The 2334-nt window shown below is 41.6% G+C and overlaps 1 protein-coding gene across 1 annotated transcript; it reads right to left on the reverse strand.

Annotated features, from left to right (window-relative positions):
• Positions 1-460: 460 nt before the first annotated feature.
• On the reverse strand, positions 461-998 carry LOC120524198 (E3 SUMO-protein ligase ZBED1-like). The gene is made up of 2 exons (XM_039746076.1): positions 977-998; positions 461-881 (listed from the first exon to the last, which is right to left on the reverse strand). The coding sequence occupies exons 1-2, from the start codon at positions 995-997 to the stop codon at positions 519-521; spliced, it is 384 nt and encodes a 127-aa protein (XP_039602010.1). The 5' UTR covers position 998; the 3' UTR covers positions 461-518.
• Positions 999-2334: the final 1336 nt, after the last annotated feature.

Consider the following 2334-nt stretch of genomic DNA (forward strand, 5'->3'; position numbering starts at 1 on the left):
CAGGTTGTGCGATATTATAACTGTATCGCAAGTTTACAGTGAGCTAATTGTACTTATAAGTACAAACAGTTGTACAAGGAGCACTTGATGGACTGACGTTGGAGTGCGTTTAGAGCTCTTGGGATGAAACTCTTTCTGAACTGCGAGGTACGTACAGGAAAGACTCTGAAGCGTTTGCCATATGAGTGCAGTTCAATAGACAGCATGGCTGAGGCAGCTTGTGTTTGATGCTGTATACTAATAATTAGGGATGGGTATCGTTTAGGTTTTATCCGATACCGGTGCCAAAACGGTACTTTTGAAACGGTGCCGGTGCTTAAACGGTGCTCGAACGGTGCTTAAAAAATAAAGAACACAAACTTCATCCAAAAACCTCTTGCGTTTTTATTTTTCCCAGTAATTTTTTTTAAACAAAATTATAACAAACCTAGCCCTTTCTGTCAATAAAACAACTTCTTTGGTTGGAACCAGTGCTTAAACAATTGAAAACACAAACTTTGTCATGAAACCTGTGATGTTTAGCAGTTTTTTTGCAAGAAGATAATCATATTAGCCTTTTCTGGAGCTATACGGCATCGCTCTTGGCTGATGGCATGCCCAGCACAAGAGAAAACTCTTTCAGAAGGCGTTGATGACGCTGGGACACACAAGTATTTTTCTGATAGGGCAGATAAATTGGGGAGTGTATCCCTCTTACTCCACCACCAGGCCACAGGGTCTTGTCCAGAGGTAATTCCTGGCAGTCTTTTGTATATTTGAAGCTCCTTCTGTACCTGCTCTGTGATTGAGGGGACTCTACCCGCTTGAGAAGCAGCCTGTTGAAGCTCTCTGTCTTCATCCTCAAACAGCTTTTCTAAGGGTGACTTCTGGACCTTACTTAGCTGAAAAACAACAAAAAAAGATGTGTGAGGTTTGCAAAATAAATAAAGATCACTTTTAGAATGTAGTGGTTGTGTTAGAAAAAATCTGAAATTACATATTGTTCTGGCTTGTCCATGTCAGCATTATCCACCTCGCTGTGTGCTTTGGGGTCTTCAGTGGGAGGCTATGGACACACAGATAGTAAAAGAGCATTCCTTCAACATAGAAACTACATCATGATGCAAAAGGACAAAATTGTACACATACAATGAAAATACCTGTGCAACTGCTGCTGTGGCATTTGCAACTGCTGCCTTCTCCAACCTGTCCCAGATGTCAGTAGCTGCCTCACCACCTAGCCTGCCTTTAAAACGTGGGTCCATCATCGTGGCCTCCTTCAGAAATTTCTGAAGGTTTTCATCCTTTAAGTAAAACAAGATATAACATAGGAGCTGATACTGAAAAAAGGTAACCCTATTTTTCATGCGCATTGATATTGTCTGCAAATACCTGATATCTTTTCTGCAGACTACCCCAGACTTTCTCTTTTATTGAAGAGGTGAAAACACTGTCTTCATCACATCGTCTGAAATGTGCCTCCAGCTTGGCCAGGATGGGGATGATTTGGCTGCATGTGGGTGACTTGTCACTTGACACACACATGGTTGACGTGTACAGGACTTGCATGCACTTAATAAACTCCTCTGCCTTCATTAAATCGGTGTGCGAGAACCTTTCTAGCCTGTTGAAAAATATTCAAAATGTTAAAGGTAACTGACGTAATTTAGCTCTTGCAAGTGATGCTCATGTCATTCACTTACTTGTCCTTCTCCATAGGCTTCCTCAGCCGTAGATCCAGAGCAGCTGCCTGGATTGCATCAAACTACTCCATAAATCTCTCCACCATCAGGAAGAGAGAATTCCAGCGCGTCTTAACGTCAAGAATGACATTATGCTCTGGCAAATCTAAAGCAGAGATAGACACAAACATATTTTAAATTACTATAAAAAAGGTAATATTAATAACAATACTTCTTGATATGTAACTACATGCGCTACTTACTCAGGATTCGCTGCTTTTCTCTGAGCACAGTTTTGCTCAAGGATGAACGTTTGAGCCACACCACAACTGAACGGATTTTGGCACACCAGCTGGAAACTGCAGGAATGTCATACACCTTTTGTGCGGCCAGGTTGAGGGTATGAGCAAAGCATCCCACTTTTAAAAAGTCCAATTTTTTCAAAGCAACATCCATGTTGTAGGCATTGTCTACAGTGGCAGCAATTATTTTTCCCTCCCAAGTGAAATTGCTCCACAACACTTGATATTTCTTTAGCGACAACTGGACCTGTTTGTGACTCATAAACTGCTTCAGTGCTAAGCACATTCTGCTTCATTTTGCCTTTGTAGATGTAGTGAACAGTCACTGTGAGGAAATGGTCCTGAGCAATACTGGTCCATCCATCACAGGT

The sequence above is a fragment of the Polypterus senegalus genome, chromosome 2 (assembly GCF_016835505.1).
Source record: "Polypterus senegalus isolate Bchr_013 chromosome 2, ASM1683550v1, whole genome shotgun sequence".
In the NCBI taxonomy this organism is placed as follows: Eukaryota; Metazoa; Chordata; class Cladistia; order Polypteriformes; family Polypteridae; genus Polypterus; species Polypterus senegalus.